General features: G+C 41.2%; 2 protein-coding genes across 5 annotated transcripts in view; both read left to right on the top strand.

The window, feature by feature from the left end:
- The window catches only part of ATXN7L1 (ataxin 7 like 1), a 120507-nt gene extending 117080 nt beyond the window's left edge, over positions 1-3427 (top strand). For 3 of the 4 annotated variants that reach the window (XM_075491757.1, XM_075491763.1, XM_075491772.1), the window contains one exon: positions 800-3427. In XM_075491757.1, coding sequence (XP_075347872.1) covers positions 800-841 — 42 coding nt within the window. In that variant the 3' untranslated portion in view covers positions 842-3427. The remainder of the gene's footprint in view (positions 1-799) is intronic. The other variant, XM_075491752.1, reaches the window with a different exon arrangement.
- A 9865-nt stretch (positions 3428-13292) lies between these two features.
- Positions 13293-15108, top strand: EFCAB10 (EF-hand calcium binding domain 10). Its single transcript, XM_075491743.1, has 4 exons — positions 13293-13448; positions 13622-13786; positions 14050-14134; positions 14699-15108. The coding sequence occupies exons 1-4, from the start codon at positions 13349-13351 to the stop codon at positions 14733-14735; spliced, it is 387 nt and encodes a 128-aa protein (XP_075347858.1). The 5' UTR covers positions 13293-13348; the 3' UTR covers positions 14736-15108.
- Positions 15109-15192: the final 84 nt, after the last annotated feature.

Below are 15192 nucleotides of genomic sequence, written 5' to 3'. Positions count from 1 at the left end.
TGGGCCTGTCTGCTCTCTCCCATCGCATTAAACTCAGTCAGGTTAAACTCAGACAAATTGTTCTCAATTCATGTTTAATTTGAACGTTGCTGCATCTGTTTGAGACCTGAACAGGGGCTTGTATACATAAAAGCGTGCCTGTTTTTCCAACTATTGTTACTTTAATAAAAAAATATTATTTTTCCCTACAAAACCTACTTGGTTTTTAACAAACATTAATGGAATGGTAGTTTTACAGTCGAATTATTTGTGCCTGTTATTACAAGCAGTGTATTAAAATCTTGTTTTCTCCAGATTTTATCCTTGTTCTAGGTTTATAACTAATCAAGTGTTTTTGTCTTCATAGTGTTTTTAGGTGCCTGAATGTGTTAACACTTCAAGACCTCAGTATGCGGTGGTTTTTAAATACTGAGTAACTAGATCATTTTATTAAGGGAAGGTGACAACATGTATGCTGTGTGGGGATTCCTTGTGCATGAAAACATGCTGTGTAGAGGAAAAGATTCTTCAGAGTTGTCATCTAAATGCTACTCTTTATTTGTAATGATACACCAAGTTAATGAACATGAGATTCAGCAAAGCTTACTAAAATCAGACAGTCCCAAAAGGAAACACGTTGTTTATTCAAAGCAGTTCCTTTTCTTAAAGGTCTAATGTAATCAGTAAACAGGGAGGGAATTTAGTTCAGGTACTTGAAATAAGTTCCTGCTTTGAGTTCTGTCAGGCACAGATGTTATTAAAGTATGATGTACTGAAAGACATTTTGTGATTCTGACCCTGGCTCTGGTTTCTCTTTTAGAAGACATCAAACCGGACTGGTAGAATAAGGACTCTTCCATAACAAGGAAAAGGAAACCAGCCTATAATCTCTAGCTCTCAGCAGCCCTACTCCACAGGGTTTTTCTTTTCTATGTCCTGCAGATGGATTTAACCTTTTATGAATTTGTGGTTTTAAAGAGAATTAAATTTACAGAAAACTGTAATAGTGATTTGTTTAGTTTTTCACTTGTATTTGCCACTGATCTGTGCGTTCTGCTTGGTTATATTTCATGCCTTTTAAAGCTGTTAGCGTTGCAATGCTCCCTTTGTTTCCTACCAGAACACAGCAGACATTCCAAAAAAAATCCAGATCATGATTTGAATTTATTTAAAGGATCTCCAAATTTTTTCATTAAATAAAAATTACAGTAATTCTGTATTTAAGCTTGTCCTATGGATAAAAATTGAGTGCATTTCTTAGTAATTTGCAAACAGCTGGGGCACTGCAACTTTACGGACTAATCCTGACTGGTGCTCTGTACCTACAGCATTTAATAATTTCAGTGGGAGTTCTGAGTGTTCAGCCTCTTCCAGGACCAGGCTCTTAAGGAATCTATACTTCAATCAATGCATAGAGGATTTTTGCACCAAACTGTAATTAATGTTATCAGGGGCTCAACATGCAAAATCCCCATATCTTGGTGGATTTCCAGACCCTCAAGATCATAGCACTTGGTAACTTCAGTGAACAGTTTGGGTTTGCAAGGACAGGAGTTGAGCAGATTGGCTTGCATTAATAGAATTGCACTGACAGTGTTTCTTATAGGATTACTGAATAATTTTTTAATAAAATATAGATTTTATAATCAGGAAGCCAATACTAGGTACTGGAACAATAGTACAGAGGAGTTAATTTTTATTTCTACAGTGTTAAAAGTGCACTTATATGCTGGTTTATTTACATCTTGGGGAAAGGCGAGAGACTGCAAATAGGGAGATTATTACTACTTTCTTTTTTAAAAAAAGAAGGCTTAAGGCAAATTTTAAGACTAAAAATGTTTAAGCAATTATAAACAAGGCTAGACCCTTTGAAAAAAGTTTAGAAATATTCTTAAAATAAATTTTTATAGTGTTAATTTTGTAATAATTTATGTTTTGCTATACTTCAGAGCTAACTGACCGGTATAGTTTCAGAAACAGTATGAAACTTAGGAAAGTTTAAGCAATGTTTATATTTTTAAAATGTTCTTTGAATTATGTTTTTATTGTACATTTCTTCAGACTGAAAAATGTGTACATATCTTTGTTATTTTTGCACAATTTTTGTCTTGTTCAGTTTTAGGAGCAGTACTATGTTGATTTTTTTAATTTATTTTGAGTTATAAAACTGCAGGAGTTTAAAAATCTCAGTAACAAAGTCATCCTCTGTAATCAATGAACTGCTATTTCTAGTTGTTGAGGGAAAACAGTGGTTGTGAGATTCAGTGGTTGCTTCTGAGAAATAATGCTAATCAATGACTGAAGGAGCAATTTTGTAGTTTTAGGAAGCTTTAGCTCTTTCCATGCATCTTTTAATTGGAAAGCTGGAATATGGAGCCTGTCCTTTGAATGCTGCTTCAATTTTTTTTCAACTGGCTTACACCTGACAGCATTTCAGGAAAGTTAAGCACCAAGTAAAATCCCACAGTGTTCTTTCATCATCAAAGAATCATTATTTAGTTATACGTATCAAAACTTTCAGCCTGAAAAGTGACATGGAAGTAAACATTTGGGAAAAATGGATACAAACTGGACCAGCCTATAATGCATTATTAGTGTAGCATTCACTCGGTAGTTCTTTTTCTTCCCTGTTTGCCTGAAAATCTTGTGATTTGTTTCCAGCAATAGAGGCTCAGAAGCTTTGGTTGTTACACATACGCAATGCATAGGCCCGTCAGCCATAAAAAGCGACTTGGATAACTTGTATGCCTTCTTTTGTATTGATGTAACAATTGTAAATAGTGCTGATCGACCTTTGTAGAGAATAGTTTATACAGCATATTCTATTATTGCTGATTCTCAGTGAACTATTGTTTTAAAAAAAAGAAGAAAAAAAGAAATTTTTCTATTTACACCTTATATTTTGTTATGCTGTTGACCCATGGCACTTTAACAAAACTCTGTGGGTTTTGCATAGCTGGTCAGTCATGGGATATATTAAATAACTGTTGTTGCACAGAAATGAATTTGCACCTGCTATATTGTGCTTTCCTACTACAGATTTTAGAACCTTTTCCAGAAGACTTTTGAAGAAAGCATGTCCAATCATTCTAAGAAAAAAAAAATGCCATACTTGTACAGCCAATTTCTTTTCTACAATCCATATTTTGTAACACTAAGTATTTTCATTCTTTGTCCTGCACCTTTATGTATTAGCAGTATCAAATAGAATTCATTCCATGCTTGTGATAATTGTAAGCAGAATAAATGTCTAAAGTAGGTGTAAATAGTAAATTCTATGGCTTACAGTTTAAAAAAGGAAAAACAGAACAAACGTATCTGATTGATACTGCCATGGTTCAACACCGGGCCTGGAGATATTCTCTAGTGAGCGATTGTAATTTTTGTTTTTTGCTTTATTATTATTATTTTTTTTTGTAACATGGCTTTGTAAATAAAATAATTTATATGTTTGTAAGAAACAGATGGGTTTTGTCATTATTTATCTTTGCAAAGCAAAAATGGTATGTATTGCAAGACTGCCCTTTTTCTTCCCAGAGGCCGATGTACATGGTGCAGATGGCCAGCACTGAGAATTCAACTGGTAGTTCAAAAGATCTGCCCGGCTCTCTGTACAAGGCTGGATTGCTCTGGGATTGGTTTTGGCATTCGTGTCTAAAATATTTCTGTCTTTACATGTCAGGACACGTGTGACAATCAGCTACTGAGGTTTTTGCAGTGATAAATAATTTTAAATTCCTTTGCTTAGCTGAATGCATTTTCTCATTCCTTATCAGTGTAAGAATTAACTTTGCTTGAGCTGCTAGATTTAGGAATTCTCACTTCAATGGGCAGTACAAATTTATAACCAGTCTTTTTATCATTGCTAATACTAAAAATGCAACTTTTATCTAGGCATTAAGCTTCTTGTTCTGTGTAAAGCCTGTTCCAATTACAGATCCAATGAGACTTAAATTGTTCATTGGCTTGTCAGCTCTGCAGAGAGGACTGCAGTTTTTTTCTCTCACAGCAAACCTCTTCTGCAAATCTGGGGAAGATGTACATTTTTATGCTCCTTTCATGAAGTATCTGGAAACTCAGTCTTGGAGATACTGTAGGGAAGACACTCACAATTATGGTATGATCTTTTTTAAAAGCAAGAAATTTGGACTGCAAACTGTGTTTTTGTATGTATACACTCAGAACTGACAGAAGAGATAAAGCTGGCCTGCATTACAGGAAACAGTAATCGAAGGAGGAAATTTGGCCTTCTAGGTAAACAGCTTTTTGTGTAATGTCTTGCATGTTCTGATGCATGTGGCAAAAGCTAATCCTGAACTTCCTCTTCACTGTCCAATTTGTGCCTTGGTCTGAGCTGCCTATATTTTGAAAGTGTTCTGGGGTTTGGTGGTTTTTTGTTTTTTTTTTTTAATCTTGAGTTTATCTTTTCTAGCATAGAAAAACCGAACATCATGAAGTAACAGTAGATACTGAAGTTTCATCTGATGGACTGGTCCCCACGTATGGCTGAAGAGTGACACTGTGTTTGTAAGATGCTTTGCTATTCCTAGCAGCCATGAGAAATTAAAGCTACAGCCAAGAAAATGAAATATGGCAGCCATGAGTTATTAGGTGCTTGCCATCATTGCCAATGGCCAGCAAAGGCTGAAGACCACTAAATTTTATTTTCCAAATATGACTGAGTCATTTTTTAGCACTTGCCAGTTTGTTAGAATGATTTACAAGCTGTTCTCTATTTGGAGTTGCTTTCCCCCACCCTTTTTTTGGTTATGCAACAAGTATTTTGCTCGTAGCAGTACTCTTTTGCTTGTATTATCTAACGTGCTCTAAATACCACCAGTTTCAGAGGGAAGTAGATCACACTGTAACATTTTTATTTATTGCTCTCTAGTTTTTATGCTTCTGTTTTTACCACAGAAATATTTATTTTAGAAGAAAGTCGTTGCTGTCTGCAACCAGTATCTGTTTTACTCTTCCAAGTCTGTCAGGATTCACAATTGGAAGAAATGCCAAATACTGATTCCAGAAATATTTGGAGGAGATTCATACAACAGAGTCAGACTTCAGAACACAAGAATGTTTATTTTATGCAAATTTTTATGCTCTTTTGCTCCTTGAGTACCTCTTGAAAGCTACTACTCAAAATAAGTACAGACCTCTTTTAAAACATACTTTCCTAAGTAGAAGAAAGATAAAGCTGATAATTCAGCAGCAGGTCCCTGTTTCCCCTTCAACTGGAGCATCCATGGTAGATGGTATGCATACTCTTGTTCTCATTTTGTAATGCATCACAAATGACATGGGCAGGATTCTTTTGTGGGTCGTTTTTTGTTGTTTATGGCTGACCTTGCAGAAGTATTTAGATCTAGTCTGTAATCTGCTCTTTAGGGAAGCTTCCCTGTTCAGCTTGCTAGAAATAACAATCAGGATCCAGGAGAACTTGATTTGAGGGTAAGGACACCAGTAGGGATTTAAGATGGTGCACAACATTCAGCTGCCCCTTGGCAGATTTCCCAAACCTGAAAGATTTAGCTCTGAAATTGAATCTGGGTTTGATTAACTTGGAGCAGTTACTAACATGGTTGATGTGACACCACAAGAGACTAGTTCTCAGAAAAGTTGTCTAGCATGAACAAAGTATATTTACAGAATGCTACAGGTATAAAGGCCTGTTGGTGTACATACAATGAATGGCCTGATGAACTCATGAGTGCAACCCTGTGAGTCCCATGTCTATGTCAGCTATTTCCAGCCTGGCCCCTCCTGAGGCAGAGGAGGGACTGGTGGCAGAGTAAGCATCACTGCAGAAGAGAAACCATCATCCCTTCCAAGTGGCAAATTTTCTCAGTGCTGATTTGGAGAGCTGTGTCACGGGTGAGTAGACAGGTCACTGGAAAAGGATTACTCGGGCTCAATCCTTTAGCCTTTCCCACCACAGATGCAAAATATATAGGCCTGTCGCCTTAGTTCTGAAGATACTCTCAACAGCCTACACAAGAAACTGTCCCTTCTGGTCAGCTCCACTCTTAAAATTACAACTATTTCCCTTCCTTTTTCTTTCGTTTTCTCTTATTTTGACCCATAATCAGTTGGGGGATTTTGTGGTGTGTTTGGGGGGAGGGGGGGAAGGTTGTTTTTTTAATCTTGCCTTGAGTTACTCCTTCCTTGTTAGTTCTTTTTAGGATTTGTGTTTGGACCACATAGCCTGAACAGTAATACCAACACACTGGGCTTGCTGCTTCATTATCAAGGAGATAGCAAGAGTGCAAAAAGCTGGTTTTCACTTGTGTTATTTTGCAGAGTGCTTCCAAGGCCTACAGCTTCATACCCTGAGCATGGATGCTTCCCAAGAAAGAAAACATTCAAAGGGAAATGCTCCATTTGTGCTCCTTAACCTGGAACAAGCCAAGTGCGTGTTTGCTCCTGGAGTACATAACAGACTCAGTGTTGGGCCTTTCGTTCCTAACAGACAATTCTCTAATGCCTCTTCTACTTTGCCCCTAGCATATCACTGGACCACTCACTCCCATGACCTCTGATATTGATTTTCCAATCCCAAACTCCTTTCATCTCCAGTTAAATGCCAAAGAAGCCTGAAAGATACTAGCTTTTCCATCTTGAGCTTCTGTCCAGGGCCTTTGGGCCCAGACCAGCCTTCAAAATGCCTTATGTGAGGTTGCCAAGAAAGGAAGAGAGGAAAACAAATTGAAGCACAAAGTGAGTGGGTGAGCACTGTGATGAACGTCTGGCTCCAACTCACCACTTGCCCTGACTTAGGGGGACAAAATAACAGCCTGCCAATACCTGTGAGGAGGTCACTAGATCAGAGCCAGACTCTTCAGTGCTGCATGGTGGCAGGGTGAGAAACAATGAACATAAGTTGACACGGCGGAGGTTCAGACTGGGTACAAGGAAAAACATTCCTGCCATGGAGACAGTCAAGCAGTAGAACAAGCTGCTTAGAGAGGTAGGTGCAATCTCCAACTTTTGAGATGTTCAAACCCAAACTGGATAAAGCTCTAAGCAACTGGGTCTGACCTCAGAGCTGACCCTGCTTTGAGCAGGAAGCTGGACTACAGACCTTCTGTCCTACGATCCAGACATGAAGAAAGCAATAATGATGATCTAACTGCTCTCTCAAGGACTGATCTTGTAGGGTCATTTTCTTAGAAATGCTCCCTTGGGCCTCCTTAGGGTAGTTTCCTAATACCAAACACTCTTCATTGCTTGGTCTTTGTTACTCATTAACCGGCTTTTTTTGGTCGCTATAATTCCCACTCAGAGCTGGTGACACCCAAGACCTTATCATTGGCCTTTCTCACCCTACTATGTCTTTCCTAGATAGATATTTCACTGGATTTTTTTCCAAATGTCCCTGACATATACCACAGAGTTTCCTTCGAATCACTTTATCTGCTTTGTTTCTAAGACAGCATAGGATGAAGCAGAGAAACTACTGTCCACTCTAACAAGTCTTGTCTTCTTACGTTCACAGAACCAAGCACTTCAGATGTTCTCCAAGAATGTGAATCTTTTGAGGAATCATGAACACCTTTACACTAAGGATGGGTAACTGTGTAACAGACTAGATGGCATTATTTTCTAAATCTACTATCCCAGTAACCAGTACATTCTCTGTTATAGCATGTGCACTCTTGCAGCTTATAGGAAGAGCGTGTCTGTTCTTGACACCTGTGGGAAACCATCTACATTGATATTGACCTGCACCAAATGTTGGTGCATCCAGAAAAAATTCGGACTGTGGGGGATCAGAGAAACTAAGGCGATGGAGATGGATCTCTGATCTCCACCACCCTGTGTAGTGTGAACACGCTCTACACATACTGCTAGAATAAAAGCATCTATGCTCTTAAGAGCTATGGGCTCAGAGACACATTTAAACAGACAAATATACTATATATCTCAAAGAATGAAGGCTCCTGCTAAGCATCTTCTTTTTTCCCCTTTGCCTTCAGCAAAAGTCCCACTGTAGTTCTAGGAAATCAATTTCTTGGGTTTTCAGTCAACTGGGAAGTGGCCAGTTCTGTAAGAGAGCTAAGTTTCCTGATATTAAACTAGCCTTTTTTTGTGACCTATTTTTACTTTGTTTGCAAAGCACCATTTGACTCAAAAACAGTAACTGGAAGTATTTTTCTAATTCCTGATATTTAATTTTTCTCAGTATATGATTTTTGATGGCAGATTTAGTCTTTATTTTGCAGTTGACTGCAAAAAACCCCAATGTTCGCAGCTTAGCCTTAAAACTGCAGGCTCTTGTTCCTGTAGAAGGGACTGGGATGGCAACATGGTGGAGGCACAAGTGATCTTCTGTACTACAAGGCTACTTCTGTACTACATCAAGGACAATTTCTTGACAGAAGTGCTCAACAAGCTGAGTCTGGCTATGTTAGACATGCTACTCACACATAAGGAAGGGCTGGCTGGGAACATTGACATTGGTGGCAGCCTTGGCAGCAGTGACTAAGAGATAGCAAAGCTTAAGATTTTGAGGGAAGTGAGGAAGATAAATAGTTGAACTGCAACCCTGGAATTCAGGAGAGCAGACTTTGTCTCCTGCAGACGTTTGGTTGGCAGAATCCCACAGAAGACTGCCCTGCAGGGCCCAGGGGAGCTAGCTGAAGCACAAGAACAGTCCATTCTGACATGCAGGAAGTTGAGCAGACATGGGAGAAGGCTAGGGTGGCTGAATGGGGAACTCCTGGCTGAAAACAAATCCAAAAAGTGAGTATACAGACTGTGGAAGCAGGGGTGGGCTACCCGGGAGGAATACAGAAATGCTGCCTAGGCATGCTGAAGCAGAACTAGGAAAGCCAAAGCTCAGCTGGAGTTGGAATTAGTGAGGGATGTGAAGGGCCCTTTCTGTATATTAACGTGGAAGGAAGGCTAAGGAAAATGTGGGTCCCACCATGTGGGATGGGTAACCTAATGACAAAGGACATGGAAACAACTGAGGTACACTCGGTGCTGCCTTTGCTTCAGGTTTTAACTGGAGAGGTCCATGCTCAGATCTTTGGGCAGCGTCTGGGGAGTGAGGTACTGCCCACATAAGAGGAAGCCTGAGTTATGGACTACTTACCCTGGACCTATACCAGTCTATGGGGAAAGCTGGGCAGGATTCAAGGATGCAGGCTGATATCATTACAAGGCTGCTATCATCCTTGAAAGCTCATGGTGAACAGGGTACAGGGTTTCTAAGGACTGGAAAAGGGCAAATGTAATGCCCATTTTCAAGAAAGACCCAGGGAACTACAGGCTGCTCAGCCCAACCTCAATCCCAGGCAGATTATGGAACAAATGCTCCTGGAAGCCGTGTCCAGACAACATGGATTTACCAAGGGGAAACCATGCCTGACCAACCTGCTTGCCTTCTGTGATGAAATGGCTGCCTTCAGGTACTGACCGGAGAGCAGCAAGTGTTGTTTATTTTGACCTTAGCAAGGCTTTTGACACCATCTGCTTTTGTATCCTTACAATAAATCGGAGAGATATGGATTCAAGGAGCGGACTGTGAGGTGGGTGGAAAGTTGTCTCAACAGCAGGGCTCAGAAGGCTGAGGTCAGCCGTTTGAAGTCCGGTTGGTTGGTTGTTACTAGTAACATGCCTCAGGGGTTAATACTGAAGGGATTCATTACCATCCTGGATGTTGGGATGGGTTGCAAATTCATGGATTGGGGGTAGGGAGATGATTGATACAGTAGGGGCAGGGCTGTTCTTCAGAGGGACCTCAACAAGCTAGAAAACTGGGCTGACAGGAACCTCATTAGGTTCAACGAAGACAAATGCAGAGTCCTACACCTGGGAGGGAGGCATAACCCCACGTCATTGAACAAGCTGGGTGCTGACTGGCAAGAAAGCAACTTTGGAGGAAAAGGGGCTGGTAGACAAGCTGGACGTGAGTCAGTAATGGGCCCCTGGGGTGCTGAAAGCTAACCATAGCCTGAGCCACAGCAATAAGAATGTAGGCAGCAGTCAGAGGGAACTGATTGTCCCTCTCTGTTTTGGCACTTGTGAGACTGCATCTGCAGAACCGTGTCCAGTTTGGGCCTCCACTGTACAAGACACAGCATGAATACAGAAGTGAGTCCAGTGGAGCGCTACCAAGATGATTAGTAGCTGAAGCATATGATGTATATGATGTATAAGATCTTATAAGATCATATAAGATCTTATATGATGTATAAGAATATGCTAAAAAAATATTTTGTTCAGTTTTAAGACAAGAAGATTAAGGGGAGGGAGGTGTCTGAATGCTGTCTTCACCTACAAGATGGGTGACTGTAGAAAAGATGGAGCCAGACTCTTCCTGGTGGTGCACAACAAAATGGCAAGAAGCAACAGACATAAGGTAGAGCAAGGGGAATTCTGATTAGACACAAGGCAAAAATTCTTTGCAATGTAGTTGAGCACTGGAACAGGGACCAAGCGATGATGTGCAATCTCCATCTTGGAGACAGTAAAAACTTGACTGGATGAGGCTGTGAACAACCTAATCTCAACTTTTAAATTAGCCCAGTTTGGGGGGGGTGACCACATGATCTCCAGAGGTCCATTCCAATCTAAATTATTCTGCCGTTCTATGCAGTAAAAATAAAAACAAACCAAAGCAAACAAACAAAAAAAAAGGCGTTCTGGATGTTGAGATAATTAACCCAGAAGCTTAATATTTCTGCTGTTAAGCACTTTACCTTATAAATGTATAGCATAAAATCCCCTGGCAAGGAACTTGCCTGTATCTTGGAAGTCCTAGAGGATATGCAATGGAAGGGTGCAGTGGAGCTCTTCCAAAGCAGCTATAGAAATGGCAGGACCCAATCACTACAGCTCCACCCGATGCTCCCTAACACAGAGTGCTTTCTAATGTTCATGTTGAGGAAGAGCAGAGGCGGGTAAAGCATTGAAGGAGCTGCTACTCAGCGTGTTCACAGTAAGCGTATGGCAGACCTAGGCATCCTTCCCAGCCATTACTGCTCCTATCTCTTCCCACAGCCCTAGACTTCAGTCTTCTAACACTCCCATTTGGAAGAACATGCCCATCTGCCCGTTTTCCTCAGCAAGACAAACGCTTGTTCTGCAACCAGCTTCGTATCTGACCTGCAGTCCCTGTTCCTCTTCGTTACAACCCGTAAGACTCCTGGTAGTCTATTTAGTCCTATGTAATTAGATAAAAGGCTTAAGTTATTAACAATATTCTGCAAAAGGCTCAGCTTCTGTCACAACAGGTATTAAGTTTTTCAACAAAATTCAATTTTAAGTAACCAGGACACTTTAAACACATGAGAATAGAGTTGATCCTTGAGTTCTTGATTAAAACTCCATTAGCAGCATCTCTGTAACGGAACCAGAAACCTTTCAGATGTTTGTCAAATCCTGTTTTTCTTAGTCACCAGAAGCTCAATTTCTCATACATATTTCTCATAGTTCATGTGAGCTTCTCACAAATTGTCCTGAACTATCATACATTTAGGTCTCATATATATAGCTGATATATCATTGTATGAACTGAAGATAATAAATTCCCTACATGATGCATTATCAGAATTTGTTTTTCAAGGAAATAAATTGTGCTTTCTTTACAGTGAAATGAAATTTTTTAAAAAAATTATTCCTAGTTGTAAATCACGTTGGGGTTTGCTCTGCTTAGTGATTTTTTTTTGAACCAGTCCTCAGAGAAACACACTTCAACCTGTAATTCCTGTGTTTATTCTTAAAATTTCAGCCCTCAGCATAAGTGTTTATACCAGTTATCTTTGTTGACCACTAAAGGAGAAACTTCCTTTGCCAAATGCCGTTTTCCCTGCCCCAAACACTGACATACCTACCTTTCTCTCTAGTCTTTCATTTGCTCCTTCCTTTCCAGTCAATCCTCCTATCCTTAGGTTCTCATTTTCACGAAAAATTTTCCATGTCTTTATATTTCTCCTCTGCTGGCCAGCTCAGTCTCTTGTTTGTACTTCTCCGCACTTCAAGCTACACTTTCTCCCATCACTCTGCTTTAGGAAAAAACTTTGCTAGTGCTTTGCAAAGTCCTCTATTGAAAGATGTAGAAAAGTCAAATGCAGGAATGGGTTCAGTAACTATGAATCGTATTCCTTATGAAAAGGAGGTTTCCATCACTGCCAGGTAGCTGTCAAGGGAGGTAACTGTTATGAGCCTACAATTTCTCTAGCCCTAATTAAGACTTGAAGTGGGTAGCATAATCAGTTTAAAATACTAGATACAGACAGAGCATGGCTGTACAATCTCTGCAGTTTTGGATGCTGCTGTTCTTCCACTCTTTCTCTAAGAAAAAAAAAGGTGAATTCTATTAATGTCTTGTGATATTTTTGTTTTGGCAAATAGTTACATATAGCTAGTGCTAGACTTTTCACAGGAATACCATTTTTTCTTTACTATATGCTAATTTATCATTGTGCATTTTTATTTGATGGCAGATGGTTATGTCTTTGTAGATTTGTTTGAATTTTTTTTTTTTAGTGGGGCACTTTACTTGGTTATCTCTCTCCTACTTACATTGGGTAGTACAATAACAAGGTTCTTGGATGTCTCTCCTCTGTTTGCACAGGCTATGCTGCAAACCTCAATAATGATTTAAAAATGTAACCTTTCTTACTCTTAGTTGCTAATCATTGCTTTTGCTTATCTTACCAGTATTAAGTACGCATTCCCCCCTTCCACTAGGTGGCATCTGAACATTTTGCTATCCTCTCGCATTTACTAGGATGAACCAAGACCACCTTTAGCAAGGGAGTCCAGGTAGTGCACGGTGTACGGGAAAAAGCAAAAGGTGTAGACTGCATTACCGCATATGGAAGAAAATGTGGCTGAAATGGAGACGACTTGCATAAATGTTAAAAACAATAGCGTGTAAGTTGCTTTTCCCATGAATTAATGCAACTGCGGTGCGAACTAGTAACTTGGCTGGAAGCGATGATTTTCTGTTCTAGTCCTAACGTGGTGACATCTAGGCAAATTAATTTCTGCTTCCCACTTTCTACCCGTTGAAGCAGGGGCTGCGCAGCCAGTAACGCCTCAGTAGTCCGATGTACTCCGCCGGACGCCCTGCGCTGACCGAAGCAGCACCCCGCCAGCTCTGGCGAGCAGCCGCTTCCCCTCCCGCCGAGCCCCCACGTCCGTCTTCTTGTTGCGTTGCCTTCCTTGAGGACGCTTCTCCCCCTCCGCGTACGAACAGCTCCTACTGTCGCCCCTCCTGCTCCCCTCCGCTCTCCCCCGGCTCCCAGGGGGCCATCCCGCCCGGGCTCACCTCACGCAGCCTCTCGGCGGGGCGGGACGGCTAACGGCCGGCGCGCGCGGCGGCGGGGCGGTGCGCGCGGTCTCCCAGCAACGCGGGATGGCGGCGGGCGAGCAGCAAGGCCGCGACTACCTGCAGCGGCACCGGATCCCCGAGCTGCTCCACCGCCTCGGCGCGCTGCTGCTCTACCACCGCCCCGGTATGGCACCGCGCCCCGGGGTCAGGGCAGGCCCGGGCCGGGCGCCCCGTCTCGGCCTGGGAAGCTATAGGGGCCCCCCGCCGGATGGGGCGGGGGGGGAGAAGGGATTGCGTGGCCTTCGGTCACTAGCTGGTTGATTGTCCTGCCCTGTGGGCAATTTTACTTCGTTGCAGAAAGACCACGCGAGTTCCTGATCCAGGCGCTGGAGAGGGTGAAGGCTGGAAGGCAAGCCGAGGGGGAGTACCCTTACCTCATGGACGAGGCCAACCTGGCCGCCATGTTCGAGTTGCTGGATGTTGTGGGCCAAGGCCACATAACGCTGGCGCAGTACAGAGAAGGTGCGTCGCACCCAAACAGCAGGTCATGCAGAAGTGTTTGTATTTGTTTGCACAGAATTATTAAAACAGTTTCAAAGCTACCCATATGTATACTTTAAAAGTATCCACACATCTGCCAATATACAACCTGGAACTTGGAAAGTCAAAAAAGTTGTGTGTTTTTAAGTTACATATGTTTACCTTCTGTTATATCTAGGCCACTTTAAGATGTTAAAGTAATCTTTCCAAGACTTGTATAGGAAATGCTCTTTCCTTAACTTTAGCGCTTAAAACTTTGGGACTGAGCACTGAAGATCTGCAGTTTGGAGATGATGTGACTATCACACTGGACGTATTCAAGGAAGAAGTGTAAGTTTAAGTGAAAGGGGTTTTTTTGGGGGGGGGATATGCACAGGAGATATTTTACTGAGATTTATTTCTTATTTACAAAACCACATAATTAAAGGACTTGCTGGTTTAAGCTTAACCCCTTTACTTTGCATTGCAAGATTTAAAAAGTTACTGCCTTTTTACAAGCCAAGGTCAGTTACTGCCTGACCTTGCTTGGCTTGCTGTAACCTGGACCAAACTCGGCATTTTCCTCCACCATCTCAGTTCTTGGGTCCTCTCAAAGCAGACCTCTCAGATTACCCACCCCTCAGGTCAGACAGGTGGTCATCAGATAGCCCAGGGGTTCAAATACCACCTGGAAACATGATATAGGAAAGCAGCGTTGTCGTCTTTGCCAGAGTTAGTAACACAGCTGTAGGTGCAACAAGTCCCGAGCTGTAATAATTTCTCATGGTCGAGGTATGGTTCTAAGGGCAATTTTTTGGTAACTGCTGCAGGTAACTGGAAGGTAACTGGAAGGTAACTGGAACTAATTATCCTCATTGTTATCTAACTAGAATTCTTTTTTTTTTCCTATCTTAGGAAGAAAAAGATGCTGGAGAGCTGGGCTGTATATTAGTTTGAGCAATAGTCTGCTATATATATTAAAAATAGGCACCTTGCTCGATTCTTCTTGTTTGTCAGCTGTGGATAGCTGATTTTAAGCAGTACTCCCTTCTCATTTCTCCCCCACCCCGTTTAAACAATGAGCTGAAAAGGACAAATGACAAGAACTCATTCATGTTTACCAGGCACTGGAGGGGTATCTTTTGAGAATTGCTTTTCTTAATACAATTAGGTGGTTAAAAAAAACAGAGATCTCTTTTCTCACTATTTTTCACTATTTTTTCAAAATAGTGTTTTGGAGTTTCCTCCTTCATTTTGTAGCTTACAGTAAGGGGTTGTTACTTGTTGGCTCATTACCATTGAATAAAATTAAGAGTTGAGCTGTTTCTTAAGTTGTTTTTTTGGGCTTGTGCTGTGTTGTTTGTTTGCTTTTTAAAGGAAAGACCAACTTCAGCAAGTTGTGACAAATG

This window comes from Mycteria americana, chromosome 1 (genome assembly GCF_035582795.1).
Source record: "Mycteria americana isolate JAX WOST 10 ecotype Jacksonville Zoo and Gardens chromosome 1, USCA_MyAme_1.0, whole genome shotgun sequence".
NCBI lineage: Eukaryota > Metazoa > Chordata > Aves > Ciconiiformes > Ciconiidae > Mycteria > Mycteria americana.
This window is presented reverse-complemented; position numbering and strand designations above follow the sequence as displayed.

Coding starts and splice junctions, on each gene's coding strand:
- EFCAB10 (XM_075491743.1), top strand. CDS start 13,349: ATGGCGGCGGGCGAGCAGCAAGGCCGCGACTACCTGCAGCGGCACCGG. Junction 13,449..13,621: donor GCTGCTCTACCACCGCCCCG/GTATGGCACCGC, acceptor ACTTCGTTGCAG/AAAGACCACGCGAGTTCCTG. Junction 14,135..14,698: donor GACGTATTCAAGGAAGAAGT/GTAAGTTTAAGT, acceptor TTCCTATCTTAG/GAAGAAAAAGATGCTGGAGA.